The 21,401-nt window shown below is 48.7% G+C and overlaps 1 protein-coding gene across 1 annotated transcript in view; it reads right to left on the bottom strand.

The window, feature by feature from the left end:
• The window catches only part of LGR6 (leucine rich repeat containing G protein-coupled receptor 6), a 160,206-nt gene extending 139,608 nt beyond the window's left edge, over positions 1-20,598 (bottom strand). The window contains exon 1 of the mRNA XM_013961972.2: positions 20,393-20,598. Coding sequence (XP_013817426.2) covers positions 20,393-20,589 — 197 coding nt within the window. The 5' untranslated portion in view covers positions 20,590-20,598. The remainder of the gene's footprint in view (positions 1-20,392) is intronic.
• Between the last annotated feature and the right edge of the window lie 803 nt (positions 20,599-21,401).

Genomic DNA, 21,401 nt, shown 5'->3' with positions numbered 1-21,401 from the left:
CCACAGGATGTGGGAAGCTTTGCCTGCTAGCCGTGGATGCTACTCCAACTGGAGGCCCTGAGTGCCAGGCCTGCTCTTTCCTCTTTTAGATACAGAGCAATGAAGGGATGACCCCAGCACCTGTGCCTCGGCCTCCTGGAAGAAAGGCAGTGAGATGTGTGGGTCACATCTGGAAATTAGATGCCCTGCTAGTGACTCAGTGAAACTCCTTCTGCTCATGCACCAAAGCATCACCTGTCCTGCCCAGACAAGTTGCACCAGCATGAGCAACAAGTAAAAGCCGGCAGTATCCCAAGATGACACAATCTGAGAGCCCAGTGCTGCCAGGATCCTTCTGTGCCAGCACTTCAGGGAACAGTCCTCCATCATGGAAAGGGTGGTGGGTACCCTCTAAAGAAGTTAACATGCACTATGAAATATGTTCCCTGGTGAAGAGAAGGCCAGGAAAGGGGAGGTGCAGGGACCGTGACAGGCTCCAAGTTCCTGAGAGCTAAACCTTTTCCTGTCTCACCACTCCGAAGGCCACAGGACAGACAGAGCTTTGTTCCCACCTGCTGTATGCTAAGTGGGGAAGTCCCAGGTAACACCTGGCTAAGGGAAGGTGAAATGCCAGGCACACAGCACCTCCGTTGCTGTGGATACCACCCAATCAGCTGAGGTGAAAAGGGAGGACTCTGCTGTTTCCCTGTATCTTCTAAGTATGATAGAAATAAAGGATGACAGAAGGTGCCAAAAGCTGAGGCTTGTTCCTCTGGTACAGTCATAGGACTCCTTCATGTGCTAAGAGGAACTGCAGTCCCCCAGCTAGGACAGATCATCATCCTGCCAGGATGACTCACAGTTACAGGAGACAAAAAAATCTCCTGTAGGTCTAATCCTGGACCTTCTGGGGCTGTTAAAGTTCAAACTGCAGCAGAGAACAGGAACAGCTAGGACAGCCTAGGGCATTTTTGGAACCTTCTTCTGATGTCACCAATCTAACCTGAGACACAAAACTTCCCAGCCATTCCCTCTCAACTGCCAGGCAGAAGCACATTGTAATTAGTCATTAAAGCATTAGTTGGACCTTGAGAAAAGTCACAGTATGGATGGTCCCTGCCCTAGAAGGCTTGTGATGTAGTCTGTTGTGTGGGAGTCTGGGAAAGGAACACTAGCTGGAGTTACAGGATATACATATTCCTGTCCCTCAAAAGTTGTAACAGAGTCAGGGAGGAGGTCACATAACTGATGAACAGCATTACAGAAAGAACTGGGTATAGGGTAAATAAAACAGATAAATCAGAAGCAGAATCCTGTCCAGAACAGCAACAATGATCTAGATCATGATCTAGAAGACCTAGTCCAGCAATAGGATTGAATGACAGGAGATTTTAATCTGGAGTTTAGTCCATTTCTGAAGAGGAGATGGTACCCCAGTATTGAAAAACTGGACACAGGAATGCGTATTTCTCATCTGCCCATGACTCTCTCTCTTTTGATTTTAGTAACTGACTTCCTAGGGACAGTACAGCAGGATTCCCTGAGGGATGCTGTGGCCATGAGTTCAGGTAGTGATAGCAGGATCTGGGAGCAGAGCCTTGCCCTCTACACCAGCCTGCAAGAACTTGCCAGAGAGAATTACAGATTTGCCAGAGACTGGCAAATCAATGGAAGTGTCATCCAGACAAGCTCTTTGGGGCAAAACACACAGTCATTCCTTATATTAATTGCAAATCATCCAGTCTCTTGTACTTCTCTCTGGCTGGCGACACTGCAGCCACAATGAGGACTGAGTTGTACTGTTTTCTGACTGCCTCTTCTGAGATGTCACAGACCCTACCGTGTTTTCCTTTTTCATAGACTGTAGCATGATACTCCCTTAGAAGTACCATTTAGTATCCATTTAGCCAACCTGGTCTGCCCTTCTTGGGACAATCTTGCCAGCCTGCTGTTAAATCCCTAACCCTGTGCTGCCTGCAAAGAAGGGGCCCAAGTCACAGTCAGAGGAAGAGACTGCTCCCCAACTGCTTCGTCATGCAATGTTTCTTGCACCTATATTCTCACAGCTAGTTGTGGGCCTTATTACTGCCCCAAAGTACTTGATCCTCCTGCCTAATTTGTTACCCACTTCCGGCCAAGGCTTTATTCATTTGTCAGCACCACTCTGGGCTGTGGTTTATCCTTCGTCTTTGAGCTGAATCTCACTGTGAAGGCAACCATCAGCCAATGAGCAGAATAAATGATTTTCCTGTCCACACCTGTTCCAACCCAGAACCCTGGGCCAGATGCAGTTTCCTGCATCTTCTTGTACTCTGGAGGTAAAATAAATTGTCCCTGGATAAGGCACAGTGCTGGCTGAGAGAGATGGATTAGGCAGTGTGGAACCCAGGGGATCAGTGCCTGGAAATATTTGTTTCTTCTTACAGGAAACTGTAATGAGCAAGGAGCAAAAAACAACAGTTGTTGACAGTGTCAAATGGAGAATAGCATTTTTATTGGAATAGAAAATTCCTGGTGGTTTTCAGCCATTTTGGGCTGAAAATTATCTGTTTTTCAGACTAAAGACTTCCCAAAATGAAACATTATGGCTGACAGGTTTTGAAAAATGCTTTTTGGACTTTTCAGGAGAAACTTTCAAGGACAGCAGCTGTGAAATCCCAGCAAGCAGAAACTGAGCACCCAACCCAAGGGATCTATCTTGGTTATGGGGACACATGGCAGACAGGATCCTGTCTGGCTTTCCTTCCATCCACTCATGAAGCCCATGCTGGCAGACTACCCTTGTGGTACCAGTGATGGAATGGGTGATTGAATCTGTCCATTTCTGAATGTTTTCCCAGGAACTATTGTTCCTACCAACACTTTCTGCTACTGTGAACCAGAAAAGCCTGGGTCTCTGTGGCTAATTAGCCAGCATCTAGGCCTTGCCTTCCGAGACAGTGTGTGATTTATAGAGGAAGAGCCTCTGAGTATTTATGCCGGCAGAGGAGGAGAACTTCTGCATGCTGTTTGTAGCAGCTTGGCTTCTTGGCTAAAGTTCACAGCCCAAGGTAAGAGATGAATACCAGCTACCCTCCTTACCATGCTCACTGCCTTCTAAGACCTGCAGGGATTCAGGCTGTGTGAGTTGCTCTTCAGCCAAATCCAGCAATGGCCTGGCAGGGAGTTAAGAGCTCCTCTCATAGAACAGGCTGCATGTCAGACATGTCAAGTACTGGCTCGTCTCAGGGCTGCAGAATGGCAGAGCCAATCTCTGCTATCCTGAGCAACTAGCAGGTTTCCATTAACTGCAGCAGATGTTATAGTGTCACCAGAAAGCCACAAGATATTAGAGCGTGACAGCTCTTGCTTTGTCTCTTTCTCTGGTGGGTGGTCCCTGCACACCAAGAAAAATCTTTCTTCTGCTGTCAAGTGGGTAGTGAGAGTCTTCCTGTCTCCAGCACACATTGCTGTTGGAGTGCCTGTCTACATGGTTCACGCTGAAGTGGTGGTGAGTCACCATCACTCCCAACTCTACTAGGGGAAAAGGCTCAACTTATCAGTACAATTGGGAAAGAGTGGGGCAGGGCTGGGGAACTGAACCGTTCTGCTGAGGAGCAAAGCCTTGCTTGTGGGAGTTTAGCAATGGACAAGCCGCTGTGGATGGACCTGACTCACCATCCCCAAAGTGAACCAGCCTTTGCTCCACGGTCCCTGTGGTTCAGGTGGATGCCATGCTCTTGCTTCTGCATGTCTGATTTCACAAGGCATGTGGAGTAGCAAAACAGGGGCAATCTTTGACCAGAAGAATCCAAAAATTCCCAGGAAGCCAGCATGTGTGGGATGCCTTGGTTAGAAAGCTTTGGCCATGGGGCAAACCGACATGAAAAGGAGTGGCTGAAGAAACAGTGCAACAGCCTATGACATGGGGAAACATGAATGCCAGAGCACTATATTCTCAGAGCAGAGAGGAGACCTACCCAGGGATGCATAGAGCAGAGCCCAGGCCTCCTCTTTTCCAGACTGGGGCACAACAACTAGCTCAGGCCACATGTAGGAGATGTGTCTTTGGTTCACTGTCCTTTCAAAGATTTTTGGCTCACCCCTTATAAGGGAAGATTTTTTTTTTCTGGATATCCAGATCTCTGAGATGATCCCCTCTTCCAGAGGCACTGCTAATAGTTCATTGCTGCTGAAAATCTGTCATCCTTTATTTAGTGGGTATTTTTGCTTGACAACGCTCTGCTACATGTCTGCGCCAAAGTCCCAATGTCAAGGCTCTGCTCTCCAGGCAGCCTCTGCTCTCCAGGTGAGGCCTGGTTTGATCTGGAATGCATCATCTAGAATAAGCTTCTGGACATCTCTTAAGAAAGATATTTCTTCTGAGGGTCTCTGTTTTGCACTCTAGATTCCCCTCTTTTCCTTCCAAGACCACGAAGCATAGTTATAATACTACAACTTTATGAACCCTTTCTTGTAGGGATTTTGAATCCTCCCTTTTTGTACCTATCAGAAACAGCAACAGGAGAGAAGGACATTCCCTTGCAAAATCACCCTAGCCAGTGGCACCCCAGAGGGCTACCAGCATGGAGGTATTTCCTGCACATCCATCCATTTCTTTCCATACTGTTATGGAAAGAAAGTCTATCCAGGGTGAAGCTGCTAGAGAGATTCCCTGCTGCACATCATGCTGGGCACTGAAGTGCAGACACTGAACCAGCAAGAGGGAGGCCCAAGAGAGACTGCGAAAGAGCCTATATCTATACCAGCTTTGCAGACAGAACAAGTCATCACACCCCATAATCACAGCAGAAACAAAAGCTCTTCCATGCTAAAGCATGAACCTGCCTTCCAGTTCAAACAACACTGCAAGACAATGTAGGCCAGGAAGCTTGAATGGACTGTCTGAGCGCATTGGTACTGTCAGTTCAGCCTGCTCCCTGGCTTGCTCAATGGACCAGGTCTCCCAGGGTATGTCTGAGTCCTGCTGGAGTGCATTAGTTAGATCTCAGTGTATGCCATGGTATGCTGTGTCTAAGTTAGCCTGTGCCAACCAAAGGCCAGCATTGCTTCTCAGGTGATATTCAAAGAAAGGAGAAAGCCTCATTTAGGTGGGAGACCAGCTCTAGCAAAACAGTCCCTTCCATTTCCACCTGCCTCCCACTCCTCTTCTTCAGCTTTTCAGCAAGACAACTGAGTGCAGACGCCTCTCTAGATCCTCCTAGGTGATAGTCCTCAAAGCAGGAGAGCCAAGGCCTTTTCCAAAAATCTTTGTTATTGGTGGAAAAACCCAAGCTATTTTGCTTGGGTTTTCAAAGCCAATGGAAATCAGAGTAGATTAAATCTTCCCCCCACCCTCCTCAGGAGGGGCAGCTGGAACTGCACACTTGGGTGAAACCTGATGCTTTGCAGAGCCTGAGACATTGCAGAAAATCATCATGGGTGCTGTCATGGGGAGTCCCACTTCAGCGTCTGGCTTCACTTAAGTTCCCCCAAGTTAATGAGATGTCAGTGCAGAACAGGACAGGAGAAACAACTTGAGGTTGATGGCAAAGGCTGTGCAGAGCCACAGACCCTATGGAGGACCAAAGCTGATCCCTGTTTTCCTTTGTGCTCTGCTCCCAGGCTGCTCAGGGAAGGATATGATTGATGGCTGGAAAGAAGATGATAAGCTCAGGATTCTGGATCTGGCCCCTTCTCTGCTGGACTGCAGAAGCAGGACCAAAGAGCACACGAGCTCTCTCTTCCATTCAGCAGCACTGGGAGTTCATTTCTCCCCAGTTTCCACCCCAGCCCCTAAGCCATGCTGAGAGTCACCAGTTCCTGCACTTCACATGCTGGATGGCTTGTGTGCCAGGGCCATATTTTGTGACTGCTACAGTCTGCCTGGCAGCACTAAGAGCGTCTCAGAAAGAATGATGAAATTGTCTGATGTCATTTTTTTCTGCAAAAACTGCTCTGGACTAGCTCGTCCTGGAGGCACTCTTCTGAGAATCACAGCAACTTGGATTTGGGAATCATATCTGCATACAAGACTTCCATAAAAGCTCCAGAGCTGTCATTATAGGAGACCCCAGCTACTCTGTTTCCCCTATGTAGACAAAACCTAATTTCAGACTGAAATTTCCTTAGACACAGCTCATATTTCAGGGTCTTTCGGTGTTATTTTCTTCCCCAATCCACATATTGCAGCTCTATAATAATAATAATAGTAATAATAGCAATAATAAGAGCAATAATAATAATAATACCTTTTGTGTGTACATAGCACCTTTCATCCAAGGATCTAAGTCACAATTACATCCCCAGACATTCCAGTATATTACAGCCCTATAATTCTAAAACTGCTCAAGTATCCAGACTTCAAAGGGAATGTGGATTTCCCCTCCAGCCCAATCACAATGCCCAACACGCTGGAGATGTTTCAAAGGTGTTTCGAAGGTGTCTTGGCAGGAGCAGGAGATAGTCAGAAGAGCCAGAAGTGATCTCTGAAGCCAAAAGGTGCCTTCATGGACTCCTTCCTCCGCTCTCCTGGCTACTCTCTAGTCTCCCTGGAAAGTTAATACAGCCCTGGGCTGAGGATGATGCCTCCCCTGGTACTGTGTGTCTGTGCAGTGGGAGGTGAAAAGACGGAAGTGGTATTGAAAGGAAAAACAAATCACAGCCCAAGCTCAGCCATGTGACTTTCCAAGCCAGGCAGAACTCACAATGTTTCAACCAACACTAAATTCACAGAAATATTGTGCTCCACTGAAAGAATGAGGGAGGTGAGATGGTGGAACACTTCATTATAAACCCTTATTAAAAAGGATTTAGAAATATTTAAGTAACCTGAAAATGAAACAAAAAATTCTTTTTTGAGTCAAAGCAAAATGTTTCAGGGATGCCCAAAGTAAATATATTTTGTTTTATTTTATTTTGTTTTGTTTTTAATCGTATGGGAAACCTGTTTGTTTAATCCAAACCAGTCTTTCCCCTCCTTTTTTTGGTTTAGCCAAAGAACTGAAATAGCTGTTATTTACCCCCATATGTTCAGAAGAAGTATGATAAAAGCAAGGTAGCTTCCTATAGAAAGCAGATTAGATTAAAGAATTGGGGTTTACAAAAATTCTGGCCAAACTACAGTTTACCAGGTGGATTCAGAAATCAGTTCACTTCCTCTATGAAGTTCACCAGTGTTGCCTATATGCTTTTTAACAGCTGCTGAGCTCCAGAGGATTTTTTCAGTAGCTCTGCTGACTTGTGGCTACATCCATAATGAAGGAACTATGAAGTCAGTGGACATGAAAGGCAGGCTACAAATTTGAGAGTTTAGTATTGTTTTTCTTCTTGTGGCTGCACAAATGTAAAGCTCAAGAATTTTTTAATAATCTTTTAAAAGGTATTTTAACTTGAGAGGTCTAGACATGTGGCTGAAAAGTGCTAAGAGTCTCTATAGCAATTTTTTAATCAGTTGATCTCAAAGGACATTAGAGAAGGGATGAGCATTAATGTTTTAAAGATAGGCAGAGTGAGGCACAGGAAGGAGACAAGACTTGTCTGGGGTAAACCACATGGCTAGGACAGAGCTGGAAAACAGTCCAAGTTTCTTAATCTGCACTCCAGTCCTCTGTATCTCCCACCACCATCACACAAGGGAGCCAATGTTGTGGCCATGGGGCATCTAGCCATTCCCAAGAAACTAAGACTTTGTGTCCCTCCATGCTGGGAAAAGCATGTTCTGCAAAGTGTCTGTGAGATAGCTGGTGGGAAGCAGTCTGCTGGAAGAGGAGTTCTACCTTGTAGTATTACCAGGTGAGCCAGAGCACGATGTGGAGGATCAGTGCAGTTTTCACAGCATGTCAAGCTCATCTCAGACTCACATCAGACTAACCAGCATGGGCTGCAACATGTTTCCTTTCCTCCTTCTTCAATAAATCAAGGCTTCTAGCATTCATGCTTTTGTCACTAATAAATCCTGTGCTGTCTTACACCACATGAAAGAACAACAATACCTTAATTGTTGGACATTTTCCTGTGCAGAACTGCAGCTGCAGACACATTGTACAGCACTAGAATCTGCTGATTTGGCCCCAAACTGGTAAAAAGTTAAGGACAGCATGTATTGCAAGGCTGACGCTATTCTCAGTAAAACCCCACATGCAATTGTCAGAGCGTACTTAAAACTGCTCCACGCACTTGGCACATAATCTGTGGAACTCATTGCCACAGGATATTAGTGCAATAAAAGTCTTACCTGCAGCTATAAACAAGATCCTGTCCTGACTGTGGTACCTTTGACTTCCAGTGATTAATCTGAGCAAGCACACTGACCCTAAAGGTATGTGTATGTCCTTTGGTAGTGGGGCATACGCTATTAATGGAGACGATCTCCCAGTCTCAGACACTATCTGACAACTTTTGTGCCTATACATGTGGGGAGAAGGATGTCTTACAATGTAGCTACATGACTCTATACCTCATTCTCCCATTCAGAAATGCTGAATAAGCAAAAGCAGAAGTGCTGTTTTCATGTCCATAGTCAGATTGATTCAGAGCACTGCCTGGGAAACTGAGGAAATGCTCATACAGATTTTGGACTTTTCAGATCCAGGTGGAAGCCACTGGGGAAACTGCCACTCATACACAGGTCGGTGCTGGGAAGTAGATGCAGAAATGGAGGTAAAGAAAAACTGCAAAGATTACTCCCTGCAATCAGAATTTCTTCTTGTGTTCGCCATGAAAAATAGGAGATGCATTTATATTTGAAAGTGAGGTATTTGCTTTTGCTGCTAGTTTCACACATGTGCTGGTGAAAGCTTGCTTTACTCTGGATGAGATGTATCTAGAATTGGGAATTCTCTTGAAATTGCCGCAAATGGGAGGAAGTTACACCCAGATTTATCCCTACACTAGATAACATCCTGGGGAAGGTGGTTTGTGCCTTCAGATTCCTGCAAGGTCATGAGGTCCCTGGTGCTCTCTACCCTCATGCTTGGCCACACAGTCATGCTGGCAACAACAGCCGTGGCCTTGCCTCGGCTCGTTGCCTGTCCCTCCTGCCCCCTCTCTGCTCTGCATGCAAGGCAGTGCTTGCACTGGCAGGTGGCACAGGCCAGGGGGGGCCATTGGCAGAAAGGATTTCCCAGAGGTTGCATGGTCCATCCCTCCTGCATCCATCAGCTGCCTGGCTCTGAGCCCCTGCATTTCCGCAGGGTGAGTGTCACATTACAAAGCCTTTGAACACAAGCGTGGAATGGGGCATCCTCACGACACACTTCCCTTGACCCCCTCTCCCTGTTCTTGCACTCCCTCTCATGCCCACCCTTTACTCAGCAGAGGAGAGAACGTTTCCTCTCTTGTTTCCCCCTGCCCCGCGGTTCCCTCCACAGCATGAGCAGCCCTGGCAAGATGATGCTGTGCTTGGGCGCCACCTTCCCTTTGAACGAATGGGAGTGTTACTAATTGGTGCCCCGTGGGGCTGTTCAGTGCTGGAAACTATTCTGTCTCCCCAGGGTCTCTTTGTAGTGGGACCTGTGGCTGCTCACACTGAGACAGCAGGTCCCTTCAGCAGGTCCTACCCTTACAGTGTGTCTGACTCACTCCTCTCCCATGGGGGCTGCTTTTCATTTCCAAATCCTTCAAAGAGGTTTAAACAGCTATGGGATGGACTGCAAACAAGGCAAATGGAAATGAAGAACTGGAGATACCTAAGGAGATTCTGTCATCCCATGGAAGGGGGAGGCTGGAGAAGGAGCTGCCCTCCTCCGTCAGTGTTAGAAAAGTCTGTGCTGGCAGAACTGGAAGAAGAGTTTTCATCACTTGTTCCTGGTTCCTTGACACATCCCTGCAAACTTGAAGGCACCAACTGAGCTTCACTATGATCTCCCCTTGCTCCCCACCACTGGCACAGTACCTGTCTCCACTCAGACTGGAACCTGGCTCTGTTTTGACTCTGCTCTAACCCTAGATGTTTGCACTTGGTCCTGCTCTCCTTTCTGAAGGTGTTTTCTGATCTCTGTTCAGCTTCTGCCAAGCTCAATTCCTTCTCCAAGACCTCAGGCTCGGCCTTTGATTATACTCCCAAGCATGACAATTCTCCCCTCTCCCTTTCCACAGTGTTTCAAAACACTGCTGTGGAGATTGCTGTCCCATCCTTGTCTCCCTGGCCCCAACTCCTTCCTGGCTCCCCACAGCCTCTCCTGGCTTCCTGGCACCCAGGCATGGTCCTTTGCTGCCTGCAGGGAGCTCAGCATTGGGCTGACAGCTGGGCAACCCACTCAGGACCTCCCTCAGCACCCCTTTCCCCACTCAGAGCTATTTCCCTGTGGTGTGCAAACATATTCCTGTTCTTACAGCATGAGGTCCCCAAGCAGTCTGGCCCACATCTGATGTTTTCTGAGCCACCTCACTGTAGCCAAGAGGAAGAGTGGCTGTCCCTTCCCTGGGTGGCTGGCTTGCTGTGACCCAGCCCAGTTCCCTGATGGATGGACGTGGGGGGAGCTTCTTGTTCCACATCAGTGGAGTCCTTTTGATGCCCTGGGCTCAGGCACAGCATTACCCATGACCCTGCTGCTGTCAGAGGGTGCTCTTGCCTGGGAGACGAGGGTCACAGCTTCCACTACAGTGAGCTGGGAATTGCTGAGCTTCCCTTTCCCTCCTCCACCCTGCTGCTGCTCCCTGACCCAGGCAGGTGCAGAGGGGGAGAGGCATTTGCAGCTTCATTGCTGCCTTTTGGCACCAGAGTCTCTGCCAGAATCAAAGAGCTTTTCAAAGAAAACCCTAAACTCCTTTAATCGCCATCTAGAGCTCCTCCCGCACAGATCTAAGGGCCATGAGCTCAGTGTTTTCATTGCCCTGGGCAGATTTATGAGCTTATTCTTCAAGGAAGGGAGGGAGAGGGGAGGCTGTGGCATATTGCTTAGCCTGGGGGGTGGGCAGGGAGGAGGGGGGGGGGGACAGAGGAGGGTGGCTGCAGTGGAAGTGCGTGATGTTGCAGAAAGCCTAGCTCTGCTGTAGCCAGTGCTCTTGGGCTTGGTGGAGAGACACCGCAGGATCGGATGTGAGTGAGAACCCAGCCAACTATGGCTAAAGTCCAGAGCATGTTGAGGGAGAGCAGCAACTCCCTTCCAGGTGGACTTCCTGTACAGTAGCACCAGCTGGAAGGGAGCACGCAGACACAGTGCATCTGCTGCAGCCCAGCCCAGCCACCACTTGCTCTGATGGACAGGACCAGGAACACAACATCCCTCAAAGTGGGAGCAGGAGGGACTGGTCACCTGCAGTCACCAAACAGATTGCCCTGGCTGCATTTCACTAATGGAGAATGAGCGATGAGGCTTGCTGACAGTCACATGCTGCTGCCCACCCAAGACCACAGCCCCATCCCCGTTCGTATTTGCTCTAACCACTTGACTGTGCTGCCCCCCCCACCCAGCATGCTCCTCGTCCATACACCTGCTCCCTTGCTGCCAGGGAACTTAGTGCTCGCCGCCAGCTGTGAAGCAAGTGCAGTAAAGGTCTGGCTGCTCTCTTGACTGCACAGAGACGTGTGTACCAGTTGCTAGCTTTGGGATGAGGCAGATCCCACATCTCACCACCCATGGCCCTCCTTAGACAGTGTCCCACCAAGAAGTGGATACCTGCTCACATCCAATGTCCCAAATACCCTTCTGCCACTGTAAAAAAATCTGCAAATTATGCTTCTTTTCATTTGAAGTGACCTCTCGGGAAGGACTGAGCTGTGACCTGCAGTACTAAAGCCAGGCCTCAACCCTTTCACCCACAGCACTGCCTGTCCTAGCAGGAAGCATTCGCAGACTGCAATCCTCACTTGCGGATGAGCTGCTCTCTGGATAGCACAGCATATAACGAATCCCAGTAGCGTCCAGAGCAGGCTAGCAGCAGATATGCAATGGAAAACACTCCCTGACCCAAATTGTTTCTTGTTCAAGATATCAAGAGGTAAAAGGGAACAGAGCTCATGACAGAGAGGGGTGTGGGGGATTAGAAGGAGGAGGGGGGAGAGCCGCCAAGAATCTGAAAGTTTTCATCTCACTGGAAATTCAGAGACTTCAACATTTACTTTCTTCTCAACACCGAACAAGGAACCAACATGTCAATATTTAGTATAGACCAAAAATGCAATAAATTGTGTTTTAGAAACATCAGGATGTTTTGCTTTGATAATTTTGGAGTCCTGCAATGTGAATATTAAATGGCATATGGGTAAACATAACACCAGCAGGTGAAAATATGTAAATGGAAACTTTAAAAAAAGTCCCCATGAAGTGAAAACATTGAAATAATCTCTCTTGATTCAACTTGTTACTGCATTTCTCCCATTCACAGTTCCATCAACACTGATCCACTTTCATTAAGCATTTTGCTTTCAATGAAATGATGTAATCCTTGGGAAAAATCATTCCACTAAATGTGCTTTTCAGGCAGCTCTAGATCTAGCTTCACTGAATGAGCCATTAAATGTAGATCTTTCAATTCTGGCTTCACTGTGAGGTATGCTGATCCCCCTGAGATGCCAACTCCAACACAACTATTTTGACTGCTCTCTAGGGGAGTTCAGCCTGTTCTTACTGCTCTGCCCTGAGCCTTGTGCTTAAGCATGACCCAGCATCTGCAGCACCAGGAGTCATGACAGTAATGCAGGGAAGAAGGTCCTCTGCTCTCAACCACTAATCAATCAGCAGCACCCCGAATGCTGCCATGGGCCCAGGGGCTGGGGAATTTTGGCTGGTGGCCTGGGTGTGAATCACATGCTGCCTAGACGTAAGGCCATTTGGAAGCACATGCCTAGTAGCTGTGGCTTTTTCAGGTTGTTTTTCAATTTCTCTTACAAGCCACTCCCAAGCTGTGCCTGATCCCAGATCTGTTCAGTTTGGTTTTCTCTTCATTATAAGCTGGGGAGCACAAAAGGAGGAATTATGCTACTTTGGGTTAGCGTTCATCTACATTTTCCAGGAGGGGAAAACCAGCCAGAGTCAATGATGGATTGTTATCAGTGATGGCAGCTCTCCCTGTTGTCTGGGACTGAGGCAGATCCAGGTTTGGCCTAGCCTGCTAGGGTATTCCAAAGTGTCAGTGTTCATTAATGCAGGGAAATGCTCTCTACCAGGTTCTTTGTTGCAGGCAAAGAGCCACCCTGAGCTACAGGACACCCTGCAGATGTGCTGGGGCATGCTGAGCCAGAATGCATGTGGTACTGGACCACCTGGATCCTGTGCTGCATCCTTACATACAGACAACCTGTGGCACTCAGCATCCAGACAATGTCTGGAGTCAGAGCCTGCCTGGCTCACCTGGGATGGCATGAAAACCCCATGTCAGAGCTGGGACTTACACCTCTCTCCCATTCCCTGTGCAAGTACCTCCCAATCTCTAAGGGCCACTCAGCAGTTTGCATGTGTTATTAACCCATACAGAAGGTGTGGGAGCAGTTAGCAAGACAAATAAAGCAGAGACCCAGAAATATCAAAGACTTGATCCTCTTCCACTGAGGATGGCAATGTATGAGCTAGTGCTAAGTGGCTGAACACAGGAAGGCAATCAGGGTGCTGAACGAGAAGATGAACCCAGACCCCCCTTTAATTCCTGCTGACAAAGATGTAACAAGGATGCAGAGCATGGCTGTGTCCTTTTTGGAGCTCTTATAAGAGCCAGCAGGCTCGTGTGTATGGCACAGAGCCCCTCTGGAGGAAACCAAGTGCTCAGAGGAGAGAAACTCTCATTATCCCCTCTATTCCAGAAAAAAACCTGTACCTCAAAGCTGTTAGATGGGAAACCATAAACCCACTGCAGAGCCTGTGCCTGAGCCCAGCTCTCCTAATGCCTCTTACCAGCCTTATCTCCTAGGTCAGGGTCACTGAGCTCATAAATGTTTTGTTCCTGCTCTGGCTGCCATTTCCCACAGGCCTGAGGGGAATTTCCAGGGGAGAGACCATGGGCTTCTGGCTGTTCAGGGCAGGAGTGGCATTTCCCATTCATTTTGTGAGAAGGAGGAAGATCAGGAGGAATACAGCCCTCAGTGCATCAGTGTGGCCAGCAGGACCTGGGAATGGCTTTGGAAAACCTGTATCGTATTGGAGCTTTAGAAGAAGGGACTAGAAGATCTTTGGGGTGGGTCTGTGCCTTTGTGCTGTGTCTGGATGGGGCCTGGTGCAGAGGGGGCTTGGTGCAGTGTTGTGGCTCCTCTGGTGACCATGGCAGAGAGAACAGGCTGTGGATGGGCCCTGTCACTGGGGAAACATGAGCTGTAGGATGGCGACTCTCTGCTCTTTGCCTATCTGAGAGAAATTGCCTGGGGAAGAAAAGCAGGGATGACTCCAAGGAAGGATTTTATTTACAGGATTTGGCACTTTCTGGATTTGGCACTTTCTGGATTTTTGGATATCCCCTGTATCTCCCCAGGGTGCATGCTTGTCACCTCACTCCCAAGGGCACACAGAAGTCCCTGTGGTCCCTGCAGCAGGAGATCCTGTCTCCATGTCAGTCCACTACAAGCCTAGCCACCTGCTCAACCCCAACACCCCTCCCCACCTCTCTGACACCTGCCCAGGGTCCTATAGTTCAGCCACCAGTCCTGCCCCTCTTCTGGGGTGCTGCTCTTCATAGGGTGGCTGTGGTGGGGTCCATCCTCCCCTTTCCCAAGCTGAAGGCTGCAGGGGGACAGAGGTTGGGCAGAGGAATAAGGAGGTCTTAGAGCTGAGGGGAGGGCAGAGAAGCTGCCTTCAGCATTGGTGCTTGTCTTGCTCTGAGCTCCAGATGTGGCTCCGGAGTCACCCTTCAAACTCTGTTGCTTTCCCTATCCAAAATTTTGTGGGTACTTAGAAAATATATATTGGGAAAGAGATATCTTCCCCTCAAGCTTTCCTTGCACGGGATGCAGTGATGTAGTGCTGCGTGATCAGGGAAGTGGCTGCCTGGCTTCACGTGGCAGTACCAGGAATCATGTCACAGCAGCGAGCAGCCTGTTCCTTGCGAATCCCTGGGATAGGTCCATGCAGCCGCCTGATTCCAGAGGGTAGCTCAGTGGAGAGCATGGGTGAGGTGGCACCCTGGCCTCAGATTCCCAGTGGGCTGCTAAATTCCAGGTGATGACTTGAAATGTCTCTGCAGGATGAGAACTGCCCTGAGAGCTCCTGGCCCCATTCCCCATAGAAACAGCATGGGGAATGAAAAGTTTTCCATTTGGACAGCCTCCTTAGATGCCTGGTGATATCCAGGAGCAACAAGACTCAACTCTGTTCCCTCTGCCCCCTGCAAATCCTGTTATGACAACAATAGCCTGACTACCTCATCAGTCTGTCTTGCGCCTCAGGTCTTTCCCTGCTTGCAAGTACAGAGCAACAATATTGCATGCAGTGAGCTATGCAGTGGCTGTCCTGTTCCACTGCAAGGTCTTGGGTCAAGGGGCAAACATGTGAAGGACACAGTGGTCTCCAGTCCTTCTGGAGATGGGGCATAGAGCAGGAGTGGAGTCTGACACCTTCCTGGTGCTGTGGGTGGCCTGGGGCTCTGGGGAATGGGGGAATGGCTTGGAGTAGCTCACCACAGGGCCAGAAGCCATCTACACTTCCTCCAGTTGAGCTGTGAGCAGTGGTGCTAATGGTGTCTGGTTTCTTACAGGTTTGTGTTCTACATCCTTATCACCTCCAATGAAGTATCCCCAGTTCCTCATATGCTCCCCTCTCCCTCAATGCAGTATTCCCAGCTCCACCTATGTCCCATGCACTGGTGATACAAGTGGGTTTGTTCAGCCTTTACAAGAGGTGAAATGGGGAAATATTACTGCTGTCCTCAACTACCTAATGGGAGAGTGTAGAGAAGATGGGCCAAACTCTTCTTAGAGGTACACAGAGAAAGACAAGAGGTAATGAGCACAAGCTGTCACATGGGAAATTCCAATTCGACATTAGGAAGAAAAAATTCCATGAGGGTGTTCAAACATGGGAACAGCGATGGGGTGGAGGAATCCTGGAGATATTCAAAACTCAACTGGACAAGGCCCTGAGCAACTTGATAAGCTGGACCTGATTTGAGCAGGGGATTGGATCAGAGACCTCCAGAGGTGCCTTCCTAAAGTATCCTGTGATTCTGGACAATCCTCCCAGTTCCTTCTCATATCCCCTAAATCCAGGTCAGGTGAGAGGCACTGCAACCTGTCTGTTTTCTACCCAACACATGTACTGATTGGCCAGGGCGGGTGGGCTGTCTGGCCAGCTGATCTGAACACATAACCATGGTGCTATTGCCGCCACTTTCCATCTGTGGGTACTGATTAGGGTGTCCTCTGTTGATGTTACAGCAACTCCACTTCTTTGAGCCTTCTATTTCCTGCCAGGTAAGGTTGAGCAGGCTAGCCTGATCCTAGGAGGTACCTGTCAGGCACCAGCAACATAGTTATAGCAGTGTCATTCTTTTTTTTTTTTTGATGAACCAGAAGCAGCCCCAGAAAACTGGGAGTAGCCCTTTAACCCCCCCCCCCCCCCCCCCCAGCATTGCCTTCCATTCCCTTTGCCAAGAGACTGGTCACCAGATACAGGTGAGTCAGAGGTGGGATGAGGATGCCGTCCCAGGGCAGTTATGTAGTGGGACTGATCTGCTCTGAGAACCTGTGCCCTGTCAGAGCCCTGTCCCCAGACCTCAGGGACTGACACTCCCATCCCCACCTCCCCCAGTCCATTGGAGGTGTCACTTGCATATCCCAGGGGCTCTGGGATGGGATCACTCAACCAGGTCACATGTAAGGTTTGCAATAGTGCCAGGAAATGAAGCCAGGCTAATACTCTGCACTGGGCAGCTCTTCCTCTCTCTGCTTTCCTCTGTTACCTGACACCATCTTCCTCAGCGCTCCTTTCCAGTTTTCTCTCTGCTGGTACAGGAGCTTTCCCCATTGCAGCACCAGTCTCCTTCTCTGCTCTTAGCTTGCTACTGTCCTCTCCAGAGATCCCCCATTAGCTCCAACACGTCTCTGTTGCCAGCCCCAACAGCAACTCTCCTGCATATGATACTGGCTGTGGAGACAGAGCTATGATATTTGCCATGCTGCTGGTAGGACTTAACTGGCATGTTAGCTAAATCTTAATCTTACACTCTGAATGGCCCAACTCTTCTGGGTTAGTACAGGCCCTAGGGTCTCTGGATGCAGCTGAACAGGACAGGGTGTGCTAATCCTTAGTGTCTCATGGCTGGGCTCTAAGGCCAGGCTAAGATACAGTTCGCCTCCGCCCAGCCAGGTTTTATGCTGAGGTTGGGAAGCCTTCATGTCATGAACCAGGCAGGGTGGTCTGTGCTGCTACAGAGAAATGGGATGTTAGAGCCAGCATGAGACCTGAATGAGTTCAGGCTGCCTGCAAGAGCAATGCAGACCTCAGGGTTCTGTCACTTAGCACAGACAACCCCAGCTGCGTTGGCTGCCTGGGCTCTCTCCAGCACTACCAAGGAGACACCAACAGGTCTAAGTGCCTACTGGAGAAATCCCCTCGGGAAGAGGTGACTTGTTTCTCTCGCATGTCCCTGACCACTGCTGCAAGCTCACTGATGATGCCTCCATCTTGGAAAAGCTTATTTTTGGATGGGTGATCCGAGGATCAGGCAGCTCTTGTTCAGGGATGTGTAACAGTGAGAAGGACAGAGTTCTTGGAGAGAGACAGGTATGATGGAGACATGGTGTTGTCAGGATGGGGCATGAATGCAAGCTCATTAGTGGTGAGGCAGTGTCTAATCAGAGGTTATTATGAAAATCCTTTGCTTTATTTTGCACCTGAGGGAGTCCTGCTCTTTACAGAAAGGCTCAGCAGTAATTTGCTTGGAAGGCAAGGCACAGATCAGTGAAGTTGGAAAGCTTTTTGGAGTAGCTGGCTTTCAGCTCCATGTTCTTTGTTTCCATTACGAGCTTTCTTTTCAGTACTTGCAGCTCTCCAAAGAAACCTAGTCATTTCTTTACGTATCTGAATGTGGATTTAAAGCCTGAGTTTGCCTAAGAAGATAGATCTCTCCTGAAGATCCATAGTTTCAAAAAAATTTATGCTGATTTGCTTGGAAAAACCTGGTGCAGCCCTGGCTGCACACCTCATAACTGAGAAACTAATGTTCTGTGACTTGCCAAAGGTAAACCAAGAAGGTAGTGACAGAAATGGGGAGAAAATACAGCTCTTCGGTCCTCCTCCAATAGTTCCCAATTCATCCTTCCTTCCTACCTCTGTTACATCATCTTATTTGTTAATTCACAGGCAGCACTTAAGAGTCATGAAACAAATGTGATGTTGTCTCCCATATAGGTCCAGCTCTAAGAGGAGGGGGAAAAAGCTCAGCCTTCCAACACCTCCTAGGCTTGATCACAGGGATTTTACACCTGAAGGGTCCCTCCAGCCTGGCTTTTCCTGCAAGGCAATGGGGCTGGGGAGGTTGCATTGCTGGTGCTTCTCCTGCAAATTGCTGTCACTGGCGCCACCATGTGAATAAAGCAGGCTGCTGTAGCAGCCCACAGCTTCACAGGAGAGTGCAGAGTGGTGACCAAGGCAACTGGACATACTCCCAAATCAGTGGGTACTGCAGAGCCATCCTGAAGACTGAGCCCCAGAGATAAGCAGAGCTCTGCCAGAAGCAGCTGCACAGTAACCTGCTGCACTAGGCCAAAAGCATCTTCAAACACCTGCTCACTGGGCACCCTGCACACAGAATCCATATCCCCAGGCCCTATGTCCCCTCTCTGACCACCAAATCAGGGTAAATACGGCAGTGAGGACCATTTTACTTAGTGGTGGACCTTGGTTCATGCAATGTAGCTCTCTGCGGCTCACAGCCCAGTGGGGAACACTCTGCAGACCCGGATGGCAACATATTCTCTGCAGAGCCAGAGCTGTGTGTACGCTGTCTTGTGAGGACTGCAAAGATGGAGTGTGTGCCTGACGGGGCTGTCATTTGTCCTCACAGTAGCATTGGTGCTGCAGAACTCTGCAGCTTCCCAAGCTTACAGCCCACATGTTTTTAATCACCTCCATCGGGACATGCTCCAGAGTGATAGTGACTTATCACACTCACAGGCAGTTAGCTCCAAACTTAGCCCCAGGGTGTGGACAGGGGAGATACTCCTATGCAGCATGCACCTCAGGAGACAAGTGCTCCATGGTTCCCTCTGTCATGGAAATACAGCTTATATTACATAGTTCCTTCTCCTTTCATGCTCTCTAGTGAAAATTGTCCTTTCCTGTCATGTTCCTTTCTCAGGTGGCCCAGCACAACTCTGACCACCTGATGGTCAGCACAAGACATAAAGCAACATGCTCCTCAGGGAAGTAGGATGGGGAGAGAAGCTCTTATCCAGCCACAGCAGTTTTCACCTGGCTTTGCAAAACCCTTCCTGAATTGGTTAGTGTGCTTCGATTTAACCATAGAGCAACTGCATCACAGGACAAGCCATGGATGCTAAGAAAACAGCAACACAGTACATATTGCACACCTGGACACATGCCTCTTCTTGGTGTGATGAGCACAAAACTTATATCCCCATCACTGCCTGGGAACTACCAGTTGCTGTGTACGATTGTAATACGCAGCTTCCCTTGGCAGCTTCTTAGCTGCATCCCTAGCTGGGAAAGGCAAGGTCCTTCCCAGCCTACCTGCTGCACAGCTGAGGTTGATGGCTGCAGCACTTTCTGTGAATAAACAGACCAGATCTTTCCTAGGTCAGGCCAGGGACAACTTGTCTCCCTGAGAAAGGGGTTACCTCTCCCAGAGGCATGGAGCTGGTCAAACTCCATGGTCCTTTCATGGACTCCCTTGCTCATCCTGGGGATATCCTCAGTCGTCACTAATCATATTGGACCCCTGATACTGTCTCTGGGGTTAGAAATGAACTCACCAGTCCTTGTGGCAATTTAACTCTTTGGGGTATTGATAGTAGAGGGGAAAGGAAACATTTAGAGATTTAGGAACTTTTAAGCTGAGCCAAAAAATCCCACCCTCACACCATTTTATAAGACTTTCATACTCATTTTAAACAGGCAAATTGGACGCTGATGGTGGCCAGCTCAACCCAAACCCCAAAAGCCATGAGTTATCACGGCTATTGAAATGTTTGACAGAACAGTTTGCAGTAATTGCTTGGTATAAATACTCCATTATGCTCTCAGAAAATCAGAATCTACCCAGCAAATCAGCTCCTCTGATCCACTGTAATCAAGAAGCAAAGCATGCATAACATCACAGTATAAACAGCATTTGCAGAGGGGTGCAGGGAGGAGGGGGAGCTGGCTTAGTTTGGCAGGTCCCGGAGAAATAGCTGCCCTTTATATTGCTTTGCTTGTTTTGTTTCTGATTTCCAGTGGAAATTTTATTTCAGAAAAATGTGGCACAAACTTCCAAGCTTGAGCAAAGATGCAGCTGACTAAGGGGTCTGGAGAAAGCATTGCAAAGAAACAGCAAGGGCTGTACTTACAGGTAAGCTGTTAGAGGACTCAGGTTGCCAGGGACTTCCGAAAGCCCCAGCTCAGAGCAATCCACTGAGAGCATGATGTTGTCTTCTTCACAGTGGCACTGAGGAGGGCACGAGGGTGCAGCATCTTGCTCCACAGACACTGCTTGGAAGTAAACAGAGGAGGCCAGAAGAATGCCCCAGAAGAAGAGCTTGTCCATCCTTGCCTTGGCTGCAGCCCACAGGAACTGTGAGATGTGCTGTTTGTTCACCCTATCCCTCTGGTCTGAGCTGGATCAAGGGCAGAGACCCTGCTTCTTCACACACTGCGGGCACGGTATCTTATGCAGTTCAGAGTGTAGCAAGGATGTAGCCAGGGAAGGGAAGGCATTGTTGAATGATCTTGGTTATTGGGTTTCAAGGGCTGGGCAGGGGCGTGAGACACTCCAATGGGAGGAGTTAAACTTTCTACTCTTTTCCCTCTCTCTCCCTTAGAGCTGGCAGGAATTTCATTCAAAGGGAAGAAAGGGAAAAAAAAAAAAAAAGAAAGAAACCTCAACAAATAAAGACCTGTTCATAGCTCCAGGATCTGTGCTTGTTTTGTAACAACGTTTTTGTGAGATAGCAGTGCAGGGGAAGGCAAAGCTGGCTCTGGCAGGGCAGAGGAGTATAAATAGGGAGGCAGGAGTACCCAACCAGTACTTCAAGTGCTCCAGACTTTGGGACGCTGAAATACAACCCCAGATAAAGGACTCTGTGTGTCTGCACTGGCTGCTAAAGCCAGCTGCAACTGGAAAGTCTGGGTGTAACTAGGAAGAAGGGAGTGGGGAGCTCACATCTAGCTGTTTACTGGGAGCAACTGTGCTCAGGGCTGTTGGTCTGTCTGTCCTGTGGTCTGATCTTCACTCACGGCTGCTCCTGCATGCCTCAAAAGCCATCCCGCCATTGCGCTCAACCCCATGTATAGGGCAGGGTCTGGGGTGGGAGATACAGGGGATGGAGCAGCAGCGTCACAGTGCTTAGCTCAGTGAGG

The sequence above is a fragment of the Apteryx mantelli genome, chromosome 25 (assembly GCF_036417845.1).
Source record: "Apteryx mantelli isolate bAptMan1 chromosome 25, bAptMan1.hap1, whole genome shotgun sequence".
Classification (NCBI taxonomy): domain Eukaryota; kingdom Metazoa; phylum Chordata; class Aves; order Apterygiformes; family Apterygidae; genus Apteryx; species Apteryx mantelli.
The sequence above is the reverse complement of the archived record's forward strand: the minus strand, read 5'-3'. Positions and strand labels throughout refer to the sequence as shown.